The sequence below is a fragment of the Chaetodon trifascialis genome, chromosome 11, assembly GCF_039877785.1.
Source record: "Chaetodon trifascialis isolate fChaTrf1 chromosome 11, fChaTrf1.hap1, whole genome shotgun sequence".
In the NCBI taxonomy this organism is placed as follows: domain Eukaryota; kingdom Metazoa; phylum Chordata; class Actinopteri; order Chaetodontiformes; family Chaetodontidae; genus Chaetodon; species Chaetodon trifascialis.
Window position 1 is genome coordinate 1500662 of NC_092066.1, and position 20481 is coordinate 1521142.

At 45.9% G+C, this 20481-nt stretch overlaps 2 protein-coding genes across 2 annotated transcripts in view; one reads left to right on the forward strand and one right to left on the reverse strand.

Annotated features, from left to right (window-relative positions):
* The window catches only part of LOC139338735 (zinc finger protein 91-like), a 299694-nt gene that overhangs the window by 138488 nt on the left and 140725 nt on the right, over positions 1-20481 (reverse strand).
* The window catches only part of tmeff1a (transmembrane protein with EGF-like and two follistatin-like domains 1a), a 59641-nt gene continuing 55850 nt past the window's right edge, over positions 16691-20481 (forward strand). The window contains exon 1 of the mRNA XM_070973702.1: positions 16691-17574. Within this exon, the coding sequence (XP_070829803.1) occupies positions 17415-17574 (160 nt within the window). The 5' untranslated portion in view covers positions 16691-17414. The remainder of the gene's footprint in view (positions 17575-20481) is intronic.

Below are 20481 nucleotides of genomic sequence, written 5' to 3' on the forward strand. Positions count from 1 at the left end.
TGGTAGCATGTGACAGCCCACCAGCGTCCAGGTCCGTGGGAAAGAAGAGGGGAAGGGGATTAGTCCTGAAAACCCGCAGCATTAGTTCTGATGCTGAGAGTCTGCAGAAAGAGGTTTGAACGGTGACTCAGCACCTTTAATCAGAAATGTGATCAGTTCACACCTTTGAACTGATGAAATGTTTGAGGTACTTCATCTGAGTATTTTCTTTTCATGCCATTTTCACACCACGGCATGTCAGAGGTATGTTTATCTGACAGCTTTAGCCACTGATAACTTAATGGAAATAAATGCTCTGAACACGTCCTGCACGCCGGCCTCTCACTGGGCTTTGCTTGTGATTTGCAAACTGGAAAAAGCTCTCAGCTGTTCTGCAAAGAGTTTCTGAGAACATCAGGGGCAAAGCATGTTATTGTGCACATGATTTCTGCACATGCTTAGTTTAAAAGAGTAAAAATTCAATCCAATCCAATTCTTCTGTTCAAGTTCTCTTTCTGTGTGAAATGGTCTAGTTCAGTACTGCACTGAGGTAGCAGTAAATGTACAAGAAGTACCGTACCAGCTGCCAGGTGCCCCAGACACAGTCAAGATAAACCCCCACTGAGCTGAAAACTGAGCACACAGGGATCAGCTGCCACCCACATCTGTAATCAAACGCCTACAAAACAAACAGTGGCTCAGTTATTCTGCCAGCACGTCATGGCCACATTTTCTTTTGCTTTCAGACAACAACAACAACAACAACAACAACAGCGAGAAAGAAATGAAGTTCAGCCACCTTTCACCAGAAGTTGGTTTTCAGATATATAAATCCACATTAAATGCGACCAGACGTCAGACCAATGTGAGTCCTCTGAGGCTGCACGCTGTACCAGGGACATAAGACGTGTATTTCTCGGAGATTAGTGCTCGGTTGTGGTTTTTGGGTGGTTCTTGCTGCTCTTTGTTTGCCACCAGGTTGCCACCAGGCTCGGCTAATATTTACCAGGATTTGTGTTAGTGTCCACCCTGGGCTGGGTGAGATACTTAGGCTAACGAGGCTTCGAGGCCTAACATGAAGAGAGACAGCTGACGCCAGGTTTAAGTATCAGTCAGTAAAAATTCTACGTTTTCATGAGCAGGCAGCAGACGTCATGCACAGACTCAATCAAGAACGCGTCTCGCGGTGCATCCTGACTTCCCTCACTGGTTCCTTGAAAAGGTGAATCTTTAAAACTCCTCACAAACATTCAGTTTCGTGTTTCAAAGGTCCATTAATTTCCCCAAACAGCTGCTCACTGCAGTTTTATCACTCAAACAGGAGGACGTAGTGCATTAGTAGGGGACTATTTCCTGCAGCGGATGAATCCACATGTGGTGCTGCAGTGAGTGTTTGTGGTGTGTGTGTGACTGAGTCAGAATAAACTACAGTGTGTGTGTGTTTGTGGTGATGTGTTTTAATGGAGGTCAGTGGATCAGAGGATGAAGATCGATCAGCTGTGACACAAACGTCAGGCTTTAATTAATTCATAAAGTCACTTAAGATGGTCGTCCTTGTCCTTTGAACCCACCCGTGCTGTGAGAAACGGCTTCAGCAGAAGATGTGGACTCGAGGGAACCAGCTCGACCAGTCGCATAACTTCTGCCCTGATGAAGTTTCCCGTGAGGGAAACATCTGGAGCCAAAACTCCAGGACGTACAGGAGCGAACGCGAAGGTCAAAGCCTCACGGGAAGGTTCTCCATCTGCCCCTCAAAGCTCCCCTCGCCCGGCCCACAAGAACAATATTACTGTTGGCGTGGCTGCTGAGGGCGCGTCTCTGCTGGACCGTCCACTGAACCCTCAGGAGGACAGTCCAGGACGGACACTGCTGTTCAGAACATGAGACTCTCAGATCATTCCAGAAACTTTCAACTCACAACTTCACGGTGGGAACTACAAGTTACTCAAGTGCTGTACTTGACTACTAAGATTTTGAAGTACTTGCACTGTACTGTTCCTGTTCATACTTCACTCCACTGCTTGTCAAAGCGAAATATTTTTTCTCCACCACATTCATTTTTCCACTACACATCCTCGGTATACTTCCTATGTGTACTTTGCAGATTTACATATTTTAAACAAAACTATGACCACTTTATAAAACACGAGGCTCTGTTACACATCGAAGTACCCAAAAGTGGTGAAGGCAGTGATAATCTGCTCTACCACAACCAGCTATATATATATATATATATGTATATATATATATGTGTGTGTGTGTGTGATTTGATGCTTTCTATGAACTCTGTTTTTAACATAATTAGAAGAAAACAAGATTTTTAATTGTTTAATAATAATAATAACATCAACAATAAATATTTGATTAATTTAACGCTTAGCACAAGTTAGATTTTTAAGGGTTTTTTTTAACTAAAGAAAGGCTTTTTTTTTCATTGTGGTATTGATAAGATAAGATAAGATAAGGCTGCAGTCAGGTGTTTTGACAGCCTGTTTATCAGGATTAAAGGCCTGACAGAATCAATCCACCAGGCTGAGAGCAGCCTATTGGAGTATTACTTTAAAAGTCCACAAGGGGGCGACACTCTACAACGAAACACAGCAGGTATGAGAGTGGTGGGGGTCTGGGAGGAGGAGCCACCTGTGCTGCTCTCACCTGCTCATGACTGACATCATTATATTTGACATCATTGTTTAAACTCAAGCATCAGTGGTGGAGCGGCTGCAGGTGGAGCAGCTGCAGGCGGAGCGACGTTCAGCTCTCTCTATATACAGTATAAAGGCCAGTGGGGCCAACCTGGGGGTCAGGCCCCTCCAAAGGGTCACCAGATAAATATGAGATGAAAAATGATTCAACACATTTCTTTTTTCCTTTATTCTCGTCTGATATTTAATTTTTTTTGTGGAACGCTGCGCAGTGTGACCTCTTTCACTCAGTGGCCCTTTTATTAGGTACACATGTATAATTGACATGATGCGATTTGTGGTGTTGAAAGTCGTTTTTAGTCTGCAGTGTTTTGAGATCTTGTTTGTTTCATGTGTTTCATGCAGATAACTGTGAGGTTCACGGTGCAGAGCGCTGCACGAGCTTTGACTTCTGATTCACTGCTTTTCAGTGTGGATGAGAAACGACACACAGAAGCTCTTTAAAGATGAAGGTGAAGACACCTTCTGACGTGACGGTTGTTTTAAGAAATGTCTGTCTGTGATTTTAAGACTTTCTTTCACGAAGGTTTCTCCCCTGAGCTCTGCTGGAGAATGACCCACTTACCGTTAAAATGCAGATGATTGCATTATTTCAGGCAGATCGGTTTTACAGTGTGTCTGAGAGTTTCATCAACTGTCTTTTCAGGCCTTCGCTGTGATGTGCGTGATGAAACGAGCGTGACAGGAAGTGATGAAACTTAATGCTCCAGACGTCTGTTTTGAACGTTTCCCTCCGCCCTGGAGTTAATGTGACAGCTGCTTTGTTTTCTCTGGCCTTGTCTGTGAACAGCGAACCTCATGACGATGGAGAAGTCAGATTTTCACCAGCGGACGCGACGACCGTCATGTCGTCAGTTTCCTGCTGAGCAAAGATTCATGTTCCAGCTCACCTTTAGGAGCCAAAAAGCCTCGTTGTCCAGACAGAAGCTGCTTTGTGTTCATGTCTTCTGCCTGTTTTGACTTTTCACCATAATTCGCGCTGCGATGGAGCCTCGTCACCGTGTTTAAGTCGCAGAGCTGCATTTTCAGATTTTTCAGGTAAATTAAACGTTTCACGGTGAATCGTCTCCTCCTGCAGAGCATCATTTAAAGATCAGATGGTTCACTTCTGATCTCGAGCAGGGAACAGACATGTTTTATGCAGAGCTCGGCTTTCTCTCCTGACCTCGGAAACAGCTCTTCTTTTAGCATTTCTTCGCTGTTCTGGAACTTGTTTTCTGATCTGACTTTAAAAAGGATTCACGCTTTTTTGTGATCATCTGAGGGAATCTGATCTCCACAGTTAGATTTCCGAGTCGTCGGTCAGCGTCTGAACAGATCGCCTGCCGGTTAAAGTCATTTCCTCTTTGGCTTTGAATGGATGGATTCTTCATCACAGCTCCATATTTTTCACGAACAGAGAGAAAGTGGAAATGAAAGGAGACAAACAGCTTTGGGATCTTGTGTTTGGGGGTTAAATGCAGCAGATTCATTCCTTCTTTATTTATTTCAACTCTCAGCTGTCAGGATGAGCATCACGTCTTCTGTTTCACCTCCCACTCATTTCAGCTTCTTTGGCCTCGTAAACTTCTAACAAACACTCAGTTTTGACTTGTGTTGTTTTTGTTGTCTTCACAAGTTCATGAAGCAGCCAAACAGGAGAGGACGACGTCAGACTGAGTGAAAGCAAACGGTGCAGAAGCTTTGTTAGCACCATGAATTATTATGTTACTGACTGCAAGTATAGTCCATAAACAATGCTAGTTTTAGCATAATCCACCAATAATTCACTGCAAATATGAAACCATGTGACACCACAACCTGTTTCCTGAATGCAAACGTGTCCTTTCATGGTGCTCTTATTGTGGACGTCTCCAGGCGGCCAGACCTCGCCGCTCACCGTGCTTTCAGCCAAAAGTGACTCCGGCGGAGGTTATGTGGTGCAGAGGGGTTACCATGGTTACCATGGCCTCCGACCATGCATTCGTGCAGTTGCATCCCTGATCCGATCGGTGGAGATGGAGGTCATTCCAGGTTTTTTACCTGTTTACCGTCTTCAGACGGGCCTTTAAAGCTCAGAGACGACAGCATCTCTGAAGGAAACGTGAGGAGGCACCAAGCTGCCAATCAAAGTCGCCCTCTTGCCTCCGGTTGGTTCAGCAGGTCTGTTCTGGCCCAGGGCTGCACAGCAGAAACCGATGTGAGCCTCAGACCCTCAGGTGAGGCTTTCAGGTACAGGTGACCCTCCTTTGCCATCAGGGCCGCTCGCTCGGAGTCACAGTGACGTCTTTCAAACCGCTTCTCAAAAACATTTCCAGAGCTTTGTTTTTATGTGAAGCCGTCTTTTTGGTGCTTTTATTTTATTTATACTGACATTTTGCTTTTTTTGTTTTTTTATTTTAACTTTATGTTAACTTAACTTAACTTAACTTAACTTAACTTAACTTAACTTAACTTAACTTAACTTAACTTAACCTCTGAGTAGCCTACTTTTTAAAGGTGCTGTATAAAGTTGTTATTCTGATTATGAGCTCTTATGGCGGAGCGGCGCTGGACACAAACTGACATGCTCTGTGCACAGGAAGACTCTGCAGCAGGTGATTAAAACCACCCACCGGTGACGTGTCAGCACTGAAAGACAATACTTTGATTTGTGATCAATTAGCTGCAAACGCACAGACTGCGATGGTTAGCATGCTAACAGAGATGCTAGAACGGCTGCTACTCTTCAACACTGCGAGGAGCACTACCTCCGCTCTCCTCCGCTGTGCTGGAGTGAAAGCTCTGCAGGGATGGCAGCACTGAAATGAGTTTAAATGTTCAGTGTCCCTCAGTGGGACAGATTTGGACAGATGATCCTCTCTTCAGCTCTGCCAAACAAACCAATCAACGCTGACAGAAACAATTTGTGTTCAACAAGACATCTTTCCAACTGGCTGAGCTGAGGCTGACCAAAGTCCTGAGTCCATGTCCTCAGCCTCTCATTTCACTGACTGGACTGATGTTCAGGTGAGACTCATCACAGAGCCGCCGCTGCACCGCTGCCTCATTATTATGCAGATATTCAGCTGTGTTTCCTGTGCCAGCTGCAGACACCAGCAGCGTTTGTTCAGACTGTGAGGACAGGCAGTCATTAAGTGAGAGACGCCTTTCAGCTGAAACGTCCTCCCACACATGTTGTTTTCTTAATATTTTTCCTGCCGCGTTCTCAAGAAATGCACTCAATATGTAAACGAGCCTGACTCTTAAACAATTATTCCACTCAGTGGTTCAGAAGCACGTGGTGAAATGTAGGAGCGTGAAGTGTCGTTCTCAGCTCGTTCTGTGCTCTTTCTGTCTCATGTCAAAGCGTTAAGAGGAAAAGTTAAGCCTGTTAGTAATCACATTTCAGCAGTATCATAATGTTCTGCATATAAAACAAGGACCAGGACGCCATTCAGAGATTCTGCTTCTCCTTTTTGATATTTCCACTGTGGGAATCTTTCAAGTTTTCCTCCAGCTGACACACAAACAGAGGCAGCGGTCACACACGCCGTCCTTGAGCAGCTGATGAGCGGTGACTCAGCAGCTGTCGATAGCGTTTAGTCTGATGATGCCGACGGCCGAATGAAGACTCCCATCAACCCCCCGATCACCACCAGAGACGCTGATGCACAGACCAACAGTATGACGAGTGTTTTTATTTCAGCATTTATTTAACCAGGACTTTCCTGAGCTCTGATGAGACACGTGCTCATTATTAAAATGAATCCATGTTACAGACTTTGTTTTCTGCCCACTCTGACGACGAGCTTCTGCACTAAATTCCAGCTCTGCTCAGGAGATGATGTCAAATCAACGTTCAGGTTCTTTCAGGGGTTAGTGGCCACGTCCAAGATTGTGATTGGTCAACCAGAATGTAAGAATCAACCTGCCAATAGGCTGAAATAAATAACCTAAGATGGTAACCCCCAATGCAAGCCTCCACGCCGCCACATTAAAAGCCTGATTTGGCTATTTTTATGATCAGTGTTCCAAAATATCTGCACCTGATGACCGTCATCTTTGTCATTTATGTCTTGCAACAGCGGACAAAATATACTGAAGTCTAATTCAGGTGCTTTCAGGCTTTTTACGGATCTGAAAGAACCTGATTGGTCCCGGTGCTCACGATTCTGTGCTGTTGGCCGACACATCTGCACCCAAAACAAGTGAAAATGATTCGATGCATAAAATGTCTGAGGGGACATTTTCCATCCCAGCGTAAATCTGTTTTTAATTCAATTTACTGAACTTTATTTGTCCCTGAGGGCCGGTCAGAGACAGGTTCAGAGTGGAGTCCTTATCTCAGAGCTGCAGCACTCAGTGTTGTCTGAGCCTCGGATGCAGCTCTCCAGCCGTGTTATTAGCAGGAAATATCTATTTCTCAGATCCCTGATTACCACGATGGCCGACTTGTTTCTTATAGGTCAACACTGAATTGACTTCAGAACATGCTGGCGGAGTCAAATCAATGTGAGCTGCTCTGGTAAGGCTGCTCTCTGATCCGTGGCTCGGCTTAATCAACTGGGGGTGGGGGTGGGGGTTGGGTCTGGGTGGTGCTGGTGTGAGGTGAGGAGGGGGCTGCAGGTTTGAGAGGTCTAAAATCAGCCCGCTTCATTAACAGGTCGACTGCCTGATCGCAGTCCGAATGATAATCAGTGAAGCCAAGCGGAGAGTACAGTAGAGCCACAGCGAGGAGGAGCAGGGGCTGATGGGAAACGGCCTGCATGGCTCGGCCGGGCGGTGCAGGTTGAAGAGAAACAGCAGAAGAAGAAGAAGAAGAAGAAGAAGAAGAAGAAGAAGAAGAAGAAGTAGAAGAAGAAGTAGAAGAAGAACAGGTCAAACAGCGTGTCTGTGTGAATGTTTGTCTCTGCTGAGCTTCAATCTGGGGGCTTGGGGGAGGGGGGGGTCCTCACGTAATTAATGACTCCAATAACATTGAATCAGATGAAAGGTTGTGGATAAAGACCATAAAGTGTGAAAATGAAATGTGTGAGTGATAAAAGTGCAGGACTGACACATTATCAATCAGGCTCTCTGGCAGCTGAGAGTCGTTTTGACATCAGTGTGAGTGATGAGGTCCATGAAACAGGAAGTGACTGAGTCCGATTCAGACCTTTATGTGAGCATTTCCATTTCATGACCACATTTTAAATTTCACAGCAGCCAGCTGAAGTTCCTGGTTCGTAGGCTCTGATTTCAACATGAGGATCAACCTTTCAACCCATATTTTAAGGCTGCATTATCTTCTCCTTTAATTCTCTCTCAGGGAACAGATTGGCCAATCGAATGTGAGAAAAGCCTGAAAAAGAGAGATGGAAACATAGCATCAGATATTAAACGAGTTGTGAAAGCAGCAGCGACGTAAGATCATCTTTGAAGTTCATCTGTGGAACATGGAGCAGCTGCAGCACACGATCGTTCATGCGAGTGGTGTTTGTGTCGCCTGATGAGCGGCGGTCCTGGTTCTGGTCTCCAGCTCCTCAGCTGACCTCTGTCTGTCTGCTGTTTGCTGCTCAGTGTTCAAGTTGTGTCGGACACATAAACAACGAGCTTGATGAGACACCAGTGTCCTCATGCATTGTTATTATGGACATATCAGTTAGAGGCGCTTTAAAAACATGTTTGTTTTCCAGGTTGCTGACAGGAAACAGAAAGAAGTGGAAGCACAGACTCAAACTGGGTCACATGACGTGTCGTCTCGTCACGTCTGAAGGTAGGACCTCTTTGTCTTTGCGCTGCGCTCGTTGTTCAGATGAAAAGGGACAGAAATAGCCTTCCCTCTCACCTCCACGCCTGACTACAACACGACGTGACGTGAATGCTGGATTGTCCGTCTCAGAAACTTGCAGAAGCCTTTGAACGCAGCTGGTTGATAACTGCGCGTCAGAGAGGGTTTGGATGCCGTTCTTCTGCGAAACATAAATATCTGTACGAAGTTTCATGGAAATTCATTGAATATTTGCCAGTTTCAGTGTCGAGCAGTCAAAAACAGTAAAGCCTGCACAAACAGAGGAAACTCTGCTGCGTGTGGACAAAAAGCTGACATCTCTCGTCCTACCTGCAGGCCTCAGACTGACTGACGCATTCAGGATTCAAATACAGGTGATTCCCCTGCAGCTCACACCAGAGCTCGAAAAGGAAATGACTTTTTCCTCCATCTGAATTGAAAGCCACGTTTCCATTTCCAGACAACCTGTCCGATCACAGCGGATGATGAGTCACAGAGGACGTTCAGGGCAGGACGATCATTTCTCGCCGCCTTTGATTTCATCCTGCGATCTAATTACAGGACATGATGATGTACAAATGGAGCCTCTGTATGATCACAGAGGCAGACAGCGCCTGGCGATCACAGGAAGCTGAACATTTAGACGCTGAATAGATGAGTGAAACACGACCTGCGCAGCCGCTGACGTCGCTCTTTAAAAACCATCCAATCAGCTGTGAGATCACCATGAAGTCAGCGTTTCTGCTTTTATTCATGTGGAATCAGCCAATGCGCTGCTCTGAGATCAGTTTTAAAAGGGCCGTTCAACACTTCGAGCTCCAGCTTTAATCACCTCGTCTTTGTTTCTGTCCAGTCGTGCTTCTAAAAGGACAAATGATGGACAGTAAAGCCGTCAAACACCACTCAGTCTCCTTCTAAGTGAATTACGTCATGCTGGGACAGAGAAATGGACAGAAAGAGGAAGGCCGAGGACGTGACCTCCGTGTCCTCTGCGGGACTTTCTGTCCTGCTTCACTTGTTTCCAGAGAACTTCAGACTGATCGGCGAGGACGCTGAGATTAAATGGCTCGTTAAGACTCTTTCTCCTCAGCTGTGTGGTGATTAGCGAAGGGTTAAACTCGCCCCCCTCCCCTCCTCTCTCCGGCCCTGCAGGATGGTTTGGATTATCCTTCCTCCCCCCTGTTATCGGCGGCGGGGGGGGGGGTCGACCCTCCCCTGTAGAAGGGCTCGTGCTACAGATGGTGGAGGAAATTAGAGTCTGCACGCTTGGGTCAGGATCAGAGCCAGGAGCAGCGCGTCCCCCTCAGGTGGACGTTCTGGAAGATTCTGCTTCAGTTCAGTTCGCCTGACTTCATTTCACTAAAAGACTGAATGTAGCTGCTGTCAGTTCAGAGGTTTTCGTTTTGAGTCTTTCCATTCTGTTTTACTCCATGACATTTATTTAGCAACGTTAGTTATTTTCCAGGTTCGGATTATGAATGCACAATCAGATAATAAGTTATGATGTATGAATATGCAGAATGTGGATATTTAAAACGAGCTCCACCGTGATTACGATCCAATGACGTACGTGTTTTTATGTTTGTGCTTTTACTTTTGATCCTTTAAGAATACTTGTATTCTAAACTGTTCACTGAGAGCAGCTTCATGTGTTCACCTCCTTCATCCTTCATGTGTTCCCAAAGTGGTGAACTCGCTCCATCCTCTATGATCGACTGAGCCTTTCCAGGACGCCCCTTTCAGGATCCTCTCACCTGCAACCAATCAGCCTTTACCTTTACCTTTACCTGTGAATGATCAATCAGGTGTTTCTGGAGCGTTCCACATCTTTCAGTCTGTGAAACGTGTCGCTGCATCAGATCCACAATAAGAGATATTTACAGAAATCCGTGAAGAGCATGAAATATGTTGTCTTTGAGCTGCTCTCAGGTCAGTTCGTGTCACAGAGGATCAGATCAGCTGATCTCTTCCTGTCGTATTTCTGCTTCACACAGCGTACAAACTGCTGTGGAGTCAGATGTAGTGCTGCTGCTTTGCTTTGTCTCCTGCTCTTACATGATGTCAGGACGAGACGTCCTCCAGCGACGCCGCTGCAAGACGACAGACTTCCAGAGTCTGCCAATCCACAACAAACGCACTAAGCCAATTACAGATAACTATCATGGAACTTAATCGAATTAGTATCGCTGATTTGCCATCCCTCTCTTTCCATTTAGGCCCTACAATCCACACACAGCACCCCCCCCACCCCCCCATTTACACTCCATTACAGCAGGCAGCCAGCCCACCAACAAAGGCTTTGTGTCTTAATGTAGGAAGAGAAAAACAGACTGTAGAAAAAGCTGTTTGTGCTGTTTGTGCCAATTCTGGAGCCTGAAAATGAAAATTTGAGAAACGGCAGCAGAGCCTTGATGAGCTAACGTCACAGAACTGCAAACACATCTTTCCTCCACAAAAACACCCTCAGACGGTCTCAGGAGACAGACCCCTCCACCCACACAGGTTTGACCTCCACCACGGGCCGACGGGAACGCTCGTACTGTAATCAGTGGCTGACGAAGTATTTAGGTCCTTCACTTTGGTAATTATACTCTGCAAACACTGCACTACACGTAAAAGTGCTGCATTCAAAGCCTACATAACAGTGCGTATTAGCAACAAAATGTACTTAATGTACTTAAAGTAAAAGTACTCGTGTGTGAGTAAAGTGTTCCTGTCTGTTCTCTCTGCTGTCTGTGTATTCATGTTCCTGTGCATTCATGTGTTCATTCATGTTCCTGCTGCATTCATGTGTTCATTCATGTTCCTGCTGCGTTCATGTGTTCATTCATGTATTCATTCATGTTCCTGTGCATTCATGTGTTCATTCATGTTCCTGCTGCATTCATGTGTTCATTCATGTTCCTGCTGCATTCATGTGTTCATTCATGTTCCTGCTGCGTTCATGTGTTCATTCATGTATTCATTCATGTTCCTGTGCATTCATGTGTTCATTCATGTTCCTGCTGCATTCATGTGTTCATTCATGTTCCTGCTGCGTTCATGTGTTCATTCATGTATTCATTCATGTTCCTGTGCATTCATGTGTTCATTCATGTTCCTGCTGCGTTCATGTGTTCATTCATGTATTCATTCATGTTCCTGTGCATTCATGTGTTCATTCATGTATTCATTCATGTTCCTGCTGCATTCATGTGTTCATTCATGTTCCTGCTGCATTCATGTGTTCATTCATGTTCCTGCTGCATTCATGTGCTCATTCATGTTCCTACTGCGTTCATGCGTTCATTCATGTTCCTGCTGCGTTCATGTGTTCATTCATGTATTCATTCATGTTCCTGCTGCATTCTTGTGTTCATTCATGTTCCTGTCGCGTTCATGTGTTCATTCATGTTCCTGCTGCGTTCATGTGTTCATTCATATTCCTGCTGCATTCATGTGCTCATTCATGTTCCTGCTGCATTCATGTGCTCATTCATGTTCCTACTGCGTTCATGCGTTCATTCATGTTCCTGCTGCGTTCATGTGTTCATTCATGTATTCATTCATGTTCCTGCTGCATTTCTTGTGTTCATTCATGTTACCGCTGCATTCATGTGTTCATTCATGTTCCTGCTGCGTTCATGTGTTCATTCATGTTCCTGCTGTGTTCATGTGTTCATTCATGTGTTCATTCATGTTCCTGCTGCGTTCATGTGTTCATTCATGTTCCTGCTGTGTTCATGTGTTCATTCATGTGTTCATTCATGTTCCTGCTGTAGATGTTTCAGCTCATTGAACTCCTTCATCTCCTGTTGCTGCTTTAATCTTCATCACTACTTCAGATTCTGAGATCATCGTGTGTTTGCAGCGCGCCGTCCTGTGAGAACCACGTATCTCCAAAAAGTGTGACGAGCTCAGAAAAACAGGCTGTTTTCAGCTTTGTGACGAAGCTTTTTCAGCTGATCCAAGAGGCTTTTAAAGAGTTTATTGAGCTGAAGAAGACATGAAGGAACTCTTCATCCTTCAGTTCAGCACAAACATTCAACACGTCTGGAGATACGAGCTTTTCACTGGACAGGGAGGGGATGAAAAACTGTAATCTGAATAGTAACTAAAGCTGTCAGATAAAAGTAGTGGAGTAAAAAGTACAGCATTTGTCTCTGAGATACATTGGAGAAGAAGTATAAAGTTGAAGTACAAAGTACTGCATATAGTCCACTTCCTGTTGTAGCATCATTTTAAGGGGGGGCGTCGTTCCCTTTAGAAAACCTCCATTCAGCACTGATTTCATTTACACTTACAGTGTGTTCACTTACGTGTTTTCCACACGTTAAACACCGTCTCTGCTTTCTTTACGACTACATTTCATGATCCTTTTAAGGAACCTGTTTAGAAACTACACCCGTAAAATCAACCTGATGAACACGTGATAGACCTGATGGGTGCAAAGTAAGCTGTAATTCTCCTCTTGAGACATATGGTGGGAGGAATAATCTGACAGCGGCTGCCGGACGACCGTCGAGCTTTGGTTAAAACCCCGAACACTGAGACCAAAGAAGATGAAGCTTAATGAGAAATTAAGACAAAACCTCTTCAGCACTACAAAACACGTCCTCCATCAGTTTTTCACCTCGTGTTTCTTAAATATAGAGGAATAAGGATTTGCTACTTCCTCCCAAATTCAATTAATCAGTATTAAAGTGCTTCTGCTTTAAGCTGTGAAGGTTTTGCTTTATCAGACGGTGGACGTCTGAGTGGAAGTTTCAGCAAAAGAAATCTGGATGGAGATAAAAAGCAAAGCAGGAAACGTATTTAGAGATAATACAGAAACCACTCTCACAGTCTCATGAACATTTTACATTTCCTTCATGGACATTTATGGAGCTCTGCAGTCATAAAAAACAGCTTTATACACTCACAAAGGCTCATGTCTGCACAGCTTATCGAACGCGAACGCTCAGCTTTGAAAGTGCTGGAATGAATAAAAATCATTTACATGAAGCTTTAATGTTAAAGCCCTGAGACTGTGGGACAGTCTGCCTGCCAAGATTTCAATAAATCAGTTTTCGAATCACATTTTTATTCTCTAGTTTACTCTTTTATTTACTCTCCGCTTTAGAAAGCCTGTCCTGCTTTGTTCTGTAATTCACTGCATGATCGTGGAAACGTTTTTATTCTCATCCGTAAAGCTTCACGAATCCACAGGAAGTCCAGTCACCTTTGATGGCGTCGCGGCTGAAGCACCACCTTCAGCAGGACGACTTCACTTGTCTTCACTTGTCTTCCAAAAGGTTTGCTGAAGTTTACATGTTTAGGTCGAAAACATTGTGGTTTGGGTTTAAATGACTTCTTTGCTCAGGTTGGGGGACTTTTGTCATCGTGGTTACTATAACAAACGCTCGGTTATGGTTAGGGAACGATGATGCTCATGGTTAAAAGACGCCAACACCAGCCCAATCATCCGTACCTCCCTCCGGCCATAGAGGGCGCTGTCACTGACGTTTCCTTTTGTTGCATCTCTTCATCTCCTTCACTTCTCGTCATCAATGCCGAATGATAACGATAAGACACGAATCATTTCCAGTTTGTGAACTTTTAAGGGTCTTTGTCCAAAATCTGTCAGCAGACAAAGTTAAAGACCAGCTGGTGGACATAGCGGAGCGTTTAGCAGCCAGATATTTCCCTCAGGAGCTGGTGGAGACCAAAACAGAGCTAAAAGAGAGAGAACACAGGGCGGGAATTCATCAGGTGACACGAACACGACTTTAAATGAATGATCATGATGCTCCGATCTGCTGGATGTGGCAAGAAAATATGACGAGGTGTCATCACTGAGTTCACAGCTTGTTTCTGCTGCCCTCTAGTGGCCAAATGAACCTGCTATTGCAGGTTTGAAGCAGGTTGAATGTCGGGCTGATTACTGTGAAGGAACGAACAAACATTCATCGAGCTGAGGAGACTGTTAGAAATGAGCTGCAGAGCTGATAAGAAGTATTAACGTCAGCTGACATCTGACTGAACACAACCACTGCACTGCTTCACGTTGGCCTCCGAGCAGCTGAGGCTCAGAGCTCAGGAGTAACTTGGTGGTGAACATGAGGGTTAGCCATTCATCCAGCCAGTCTGTGTGGGATTTTAAGCTGCCAGAGTTTGATTTTTGGCTCAGCGTCAGCCGGAAGTGAAATAAATCAGAGAAAACTTCTTCGTTTGTGCTTCGGCCTCTCCTTCCACGCCTTCTGGAAGGTCTTTAACCTCGTCCAAGAAGCTAATCAGCAGTGTAGTGAGTGATTTAGAACAGGCCTGCTCCACGCTGCCGTCTGGCCGGTGGTGATAGCGCCCGCGAGAGCAGTTAGAGCCGCCGGCGTGGAACCAACCATGTCCAACAGCACCGCAGAGGACTCACATCTACCGCCGCCGCTGCCTCCACCGTGCGAGGAGGACGGCCTGAGCCTGATGGAGAGACGACAAACCCACAGCAGCTGGATGGAAGGTGGCGTGCCAAATTAGTCCACTAGTCCGTCTTGGTGGAGTGCCAGCGGTGCCCAAAATGGAGCTGTGAGCCAATCTGAGCTGTGTAAATATTAATCCAGTCAATGTGGAGAGTTTAATGAGTCGTGTTGAGTCCCGTTTAAACAACCAGCGCAGGAATCCGTCCACATGATGATACAGTGGCGATGAAGTCCTCTGCTCGGACTCTGTCCGTCAACTGAAACAGGAACTCTGAAGCAGTCACATTTCAGTGGAATGAGCAGAATTCAACACATGAAGACTTCAGTCTTTCTATGCACCACCAACCAACACAAACGTCCCCCTCAAAGGACAGTCAGATAGTATTAATCACAAACTTTCCACCTTTGAATGAAACATTTTGCTACATACTTATCTACATAAACATCGAGATTTATATTCATTAAATTGAAAGTTTGGCCATTTATATTCAGACTTGAGGCCTCTATAACAGTATTTGGATGATACATCTTTATATTTAGGCCACTTATTATATTTATGACTTCAGATTGTGAGTAACATCTCTGTGTCCGCCCCACTCAAGCCGCCATGTTGAGAATCTCATTGGCTGTTCGAAGCGTCAGTCATCTGCAAAATCAGCTGTGCCAATCAGACGATCCGAAGAGAAGGCAGCTCTTCTGTTCAACTCAGCCTGTTATTGGCTGCTGTGGTTGCCAGGTGTCACTGGCAGGTCGTGATTGGTCAATCGAGGTTTGATTTGAAACCTCAGACTGGAGGCAAAATGACACCAAATGGGGAAAAACAGACAAGTGGAAGACGAGCACATGGCCTGCTGATGTGAAGGCAGAAAACAAACAAACAAAATGTTTCTGAGGATTATTTTCCTGTTCTGGACTAAATGTCTTCACTGCAGTGGATCCTCTGGACCTTTGTGGACGTTTCAGACTGTTTTGTTGGAGTTCAATCGATGTGTGGATCAATGAGAGACGTCAGCGGTGAGTTTAAGTTAAATTAAGAACAGTTGTTTGTCTGCTGTTTGCCGTTATTATTATTATTATTATTATTATTATTATTGAGCCTCTTGTTGTGATTGTACCTTGAAGTTGTTTCCATCCATTGATTCACAAGAATCTGAGCTTTCTAACAGTGTTTAATATGAGAATAAATGCGGACGTAGCGTTTGTCTCCATAAACGGGACCTACAGGCTGCAGGTGGGCCCACAAACGCCTACTCATCTGTGAAGACTGACAGGCCGGGGACACTTCAGGGGACAGTCACATTTCAGCTGGGGCCGGCGTTTAAACCATGAACGCCTCAGAAAGTGATTTGCATGTGTGTGATGTCTTCCCACTGTGAAGTCTATGGGAGAAACCCTAATGAGCCTGTGCAGTGGGACACAGCGTGGAAGCCAGGAAGCCTTTGTGACTTGAATGACGAGCGACGTCAAAACAAATGAATGGACGTGGATGTAAATAGCGCAGGTACCAAACATTTCAGAAACATTCACGCTAACGAGGACGTGAGCCGAGCACGCACGAACAACGTCCACAAAACTTTACGTATGAAAATGTTTCCAATGTTTTCTAAATGAGAAAATCCTGGAGTGTTCGTCATCATGAGTTCAGTCTCAGGTCAGAGGACTGCAGAGCCAACAGAAGAAGCCATCACACTCACGTCGGGATGTGAACTATTTACTGATTAATATTTATTTTAATGTGGGCCTGCACACACTGAACCAGAAGAAGTCATTGATGATGATGATGATGATGATGATGATGATGATGAACTGAATGATGATTAACCACCCCTCAGACTTGTGGACACGTGATGTCTCGCGCTGAACGCTCTCCTCCAGCAGGCCGCCGTGCTCGGACTCTCTGTGGCCTTCCTGCGTTCTTCAGTTGCATTTGCGTGTAAGGTGTGCGTGCGCGCGTGTGGTGGGGGCGTGGAGGTGGAGAGGAGTGTTGCATCCTCTCACGTGACCAGCCTGTCTGTCCTCTCCTCAGTCCGGATCTCTTTGTTGTGGTTGCAGCTGCTCTCTTTACGCACCGCGTCTCCGCTCCGCCGGAGCCTTGAACCGCTTCATCACCGCGCGGAGAAATCTGACCGGAGCGCCGCGAAAATCAGTCTGACTAGAGATCAGGACGTGGGGGAGCTACGTGTGCGACACCCGACACATTCAGGCTGCATTGGGTAGACCTCGCTAAAAAGACGCGCGGCTTCGGTGCGGAGGAAGGACGGATGGCGAGAATGCTGCCGCTGCCTCCTCTGCTTCCTCTGTGGACAAGCCGGACCGCCTCCGAGGCTTCCTGAACGCGGAATCAGGCGAGGAGCTCTCTGCACATTCCTCCATCTGCACCGCAGACTTGTGCGCTCTCTCTGCTCTTTTCTGTCCTCTCAGCGGGACACAGCGCGAGGCGGCCGGGGTCTTCGCGTCTCTGCGCGCTTCACCGGGGATTACGCCGAATCGTTTGCAAGCTTATTCACCTGAATCGGGAACCGAGTGATTCGTCTGCCGGTGTCTGGAGGTTGGATCATCATCTGCATCATGGTGTCCGGCCCTGGGAGGTGTCCCGGGCGTCCCGGCGGGGTTGTCCGCTACCTGCTGTCCGCCTGCCTGCTGTCTCTGCTGCTGTACCTGCCGGAGGCTCGGGCGTCTTATTACCCACAGAGCGGAGAGTGCAAAGGCAAAGGGAGGGACTGCACAGGTAAGAGAGCCGCCGGCGCCGCTGCCGCTGCCGCGCGGCCGTGCGTCCTCTGCTGTGATGCGTCTGCTGTGGGTGTGCGCGCGCTGTAGAAGAATCGCTTTCACGCTGGAGAAAAAGCATCATCAGCTCTGCATCATGTCGACAGTTGCGTGAAAATCAGGGTTATGACTGTAATTCTTCTGTGAGGTAATTTGTCTCTGATCTTCTGGAACATTCCTGTCGTGACTTCAGCGCCTCTGTGCTGCTCAGAGTTTACGGTGACCTTTGCATCTCATGAGGTACCAGAGGAGTCTAATTATAGTGGCTTTAATATGCTATCAGATGTCTCCTGTCCTTACTGGACTGTTTGTGCTCCATCATTGGTTTCCAGCTGACTGAACGATGGCAGGAGGCGTGTTAATATTCCTGCAGGTTGGTGGAAAATCAATGTTATGGTCAGAACATGAGTGCTGGGAGCTTTAGGAGGTATTTTAATCTCTCCTGGAGATCAATACATGTTCCTGCGGGGAGTTTATTGTGATTCTGCAGCTGTACTTAAATGCTGTTTATTGCGCGATATGATCAAGGTGTTGGTGCTGTGTGGGGGTCTCTCAGATGTGACGCTGTGTGGATCTAATTTAGCTCAGCGGGGTCAGTAAATGCACCGATGGCTTAGACGAGAATCAGTAACCTTTGAAACACACAACACGTTTCATGATGAATAAACTCAGCGTGCTTTACATCATGTACACACAGCAACAAGCAGCAGAACAAAGAAAGTGACTGAACTGTGAGCGTCACCGATGCGATGAGCACTTCTGATTATTGCACAAACAAAGCTGCTTTAGTCTGACAAGTAACTAAAACACAGATTATACAGGAAACAGATGCAGCCAATCGTTTCCCTGAAGGCTTACACACACAGACAGAGTGTGTCATAAACAGCACACACGCCGACAGCTAATCCCCAAAAAGCATCGTCCATGCAGTTTTCCCTCTGAAGCTTCTGACAGTTGGACGGTTTCCCGGCGTGACTCAGAAATGGTCTTATTTTACCTTCATGTATCAGGATACCAGTGCTGACAGGACCGATCGATGATCAGCATCATCACAGCGTCGGTCATCAGTGGAAGATGCAAACACTGAAGTTCTGCTGGTTTCACTTTGTGAGAATTGGCTTGTTTTCTGTGGAATTAAGATTTCAGTGTGTTTATTGATGTTGGCGAGACTCTTCATGGCCCACACACTCTGCTGTGTTCAGATACGACTGATACGACGTCCACAGATCAATAATCTGCCCGTGCGGGATGCAGGAGGTGTGCGTGTGATTGCATGTTGGGATTTAAGATTGAATACATGAATTGGTTGATTGACTTGAAAATGAAATGATTGGTTAAACTGTTTTCCTCAACAGCAGTACAAAGACTGACATTAATTGGCCACATGGGGGCAGCAGAAAACACCTGGACCCACAGCACTGACATTAAGCTGGTATGTTGAACTTGTTAGCAAACAGCTGATTGCTTCCACATCCAGCAGGTACAGAGCAACATGGCCGCTCACCTGCAGACACGTCTGTGTCAGCTGATGAGTCACAGTCCGACTTCCTGTCTTTTAGCTCTGCGTTGGTCTCTACCAGCTCCAGAAGGAAATATTTGGCTCTTTAGCCGCTAAATGCTCCGCTGTGTTCAGCTGCTCGTTCCTGCTGTTTGCTGCTCAGCAGGTCGTGCACAGTGACTTCATCACAGCTTGTTTGATGAAAACAGCTGAACCAGACAGGAAATGACCCACAAAACCACAACAAGGAGCTAAAAGAGGCCGAAAAGCTCCTTCGAGTTTCACTTTGTGAAGTCCTGTGATTCGTCGGGTTTATTAACCACATAAAGGTCTGAACATCACAAATGAAAACATTAAGAGCAACAGTTAGCAGAGCTTTACAACAATCTGTAAACAAACAAACAAACAAACAAACAAACAAACAAAGCTGTCTAGCGTGTTGAAGTTGCTCGTTCTCCACTCCAGCAGGGATAAACTGTGATGGACGTCATTTTGAACAGAATCAGGTTTATTCCCGTTTAGTTTCACCTCAAAGTGAAACGAGCTGTAAAATGTTTCCAGAGGAGATGATTGAATGTTGAAAATGTGCAAACGTTGGAGGAATAAATGAAAGGCACACGATAAATGTAAGGACAATAAGTGTGACAAACATTGACACCTCTTCCTAACATCACACAGCCATGCTCACGCTCTCCTCTGAGCTGTTTAAGGAGCTTTAACAGGCCGATCTCTTTAATGTTTCCGCCTTCTGTTCTGTGTGTTTGCAGCATGTTTGCATCCCACATCAATGCCTAATATTCATAAATTCATCAGTGTTCTTCTTCTTCAGCTTGTATCAAACACTGAGAGCAGCCGTCATGTAAATGAGTGTTAGCTGTCACTCTCAGCTGTCTGGAATAACCTTCCTCGTTCATGTTTTATTAATGAACCGCTGAATTGCCTCCTCTGGCGCCGCTCACGTTGTTTGCATTGAGAAATGGAGCGTTTTCCTCGCCGACGAGCGCTGCGATCCTCATCTCCACTCCCGACACGCTGGAGCATAATGCAAATATTCTGCGGAGGCAAATGAAAATGTTCCACGTCAGTAACCAAAGCAAACACCTTGAGTTGGAGCACAGAGTGTCGTTCACACGCTCCGTGCATAGCAAGCACTGTGCCGAGTCGTGATACCAGATAATCGACAGCCCTGCTTTCAAAACTGTTGTTGCCCAGAAAACAGAAGAAAGGAAGCTTTTAGAGGAACAGAGGAAATGGCACAGAGTCTGAAGCAGCAGGCTGCTGCGTTCAGGGTTTGAAGGGAAAACACAGCGCTGGAGAAGCATCCAGCATTTACAACACGCCGTTATTCACTGGGACCATGACTGTGAAACT